The following is an 853-nucleotide window of genomic DNA, read 5'->3' on the forward strand; positions in this document are numbered from 1 at the left end:
TAAGGCATCGAGATTATCTCCGTGGATATTAATAGTAACAGTAGAACGGTAGTGCTGTTTTTGTTTCTCTTTTTGTTTCTCCTGTGTTTGCTCCGCTTTATTTCCTTCTGTATGGCCTTGCTGCTCACCAAGAGATGTTTCCTTTGTCTGTGGGTGTGGCTGAGACTCCACCTGTTTTTCTTCCTTCTTCTTGGCAGCTGCAGCAACTGCGGCGTCGAGGTCCTTCAGGACACCCTCCACAAGTTCAGCATGAAGCTCCGCAGCTTCGATGTCAGTGATAGCATCACGTTTCGCTTCGTCTGCCTCTTTAGCTGCCTCCTCTGCCACCTCAGCATTTCCTCGAAGAAGACCTTGGCCGGCTTTGTCGTAAGTTTCCTCTACAATGGCTGTAGTTACCTCGACCACTTTTCTTGCTTCAGCTGCAGCCTTCCTTGCCTTATCAATGAGTTCATGACCTTTACTCTTTGTTTTCTCCACCTCTTCTGGGTGAGCAGCAATTGTTTCGAGTTTCTTCTTAGTGTCAACAACAAATTGTTGAGCTTCATCCGCGACCTTTCGAGCAGCCTTGCCAGCGATAACGCACTCCTCTTTCTGCTTTAAAATCTCCTTCGCCTTCTCTTCTGCCTGCACAAAAAGACTTGAGACACCTGGTGTTGCAGCAGCATGAGCCACACCCACACAGCAAAGCACAATAACCAACAGACACAACACACGGCACGGCAACATGGACATTCTTGTTATTAATATCACTGAGGATCACTGAAATCTGAGCATGTGTGTATAAAGAGAGAGAAGAAAGAGAAAAAGAAAACAGAAAAACATTAATACACCGCATACACACATAAACATATGG

General features: G+C 45.8%; 1 protein-coding gene across 1 annotated transcript; it reads right to left on the reverse strand.

Moving 5' to 3' along the window:
• Nucleotides 1-732, reverse strand: TM35_000771070 (uncharacterized protein; the record flags this gene model as incomplete). The annotated part of the gene is made up of 1 exon (XM_029031331.1): nt 1-732. A coding segment is annotated over one exon (732 nt), but the record flags the coding sequence as incomplete, so codon positions are not given.
• Between the last annotated feature and the right edge of the window lie 121 nt (nt 733-853).

Source organism: Trypanosoma theileri (assembly GCF_002087225.1).
Source record: "Trypanosoma theileri isolate Edinburgh chromosome Unknown TM35_Tth_77_V1, whole genome shotgun sequence".
Lineage (NCBI taxonomy): Eukaryota > Euglenozoa > Kinetoplastea > Trypanosomatida > Trypanosomatidae > Trypanosoma > Trypanosoma theileri.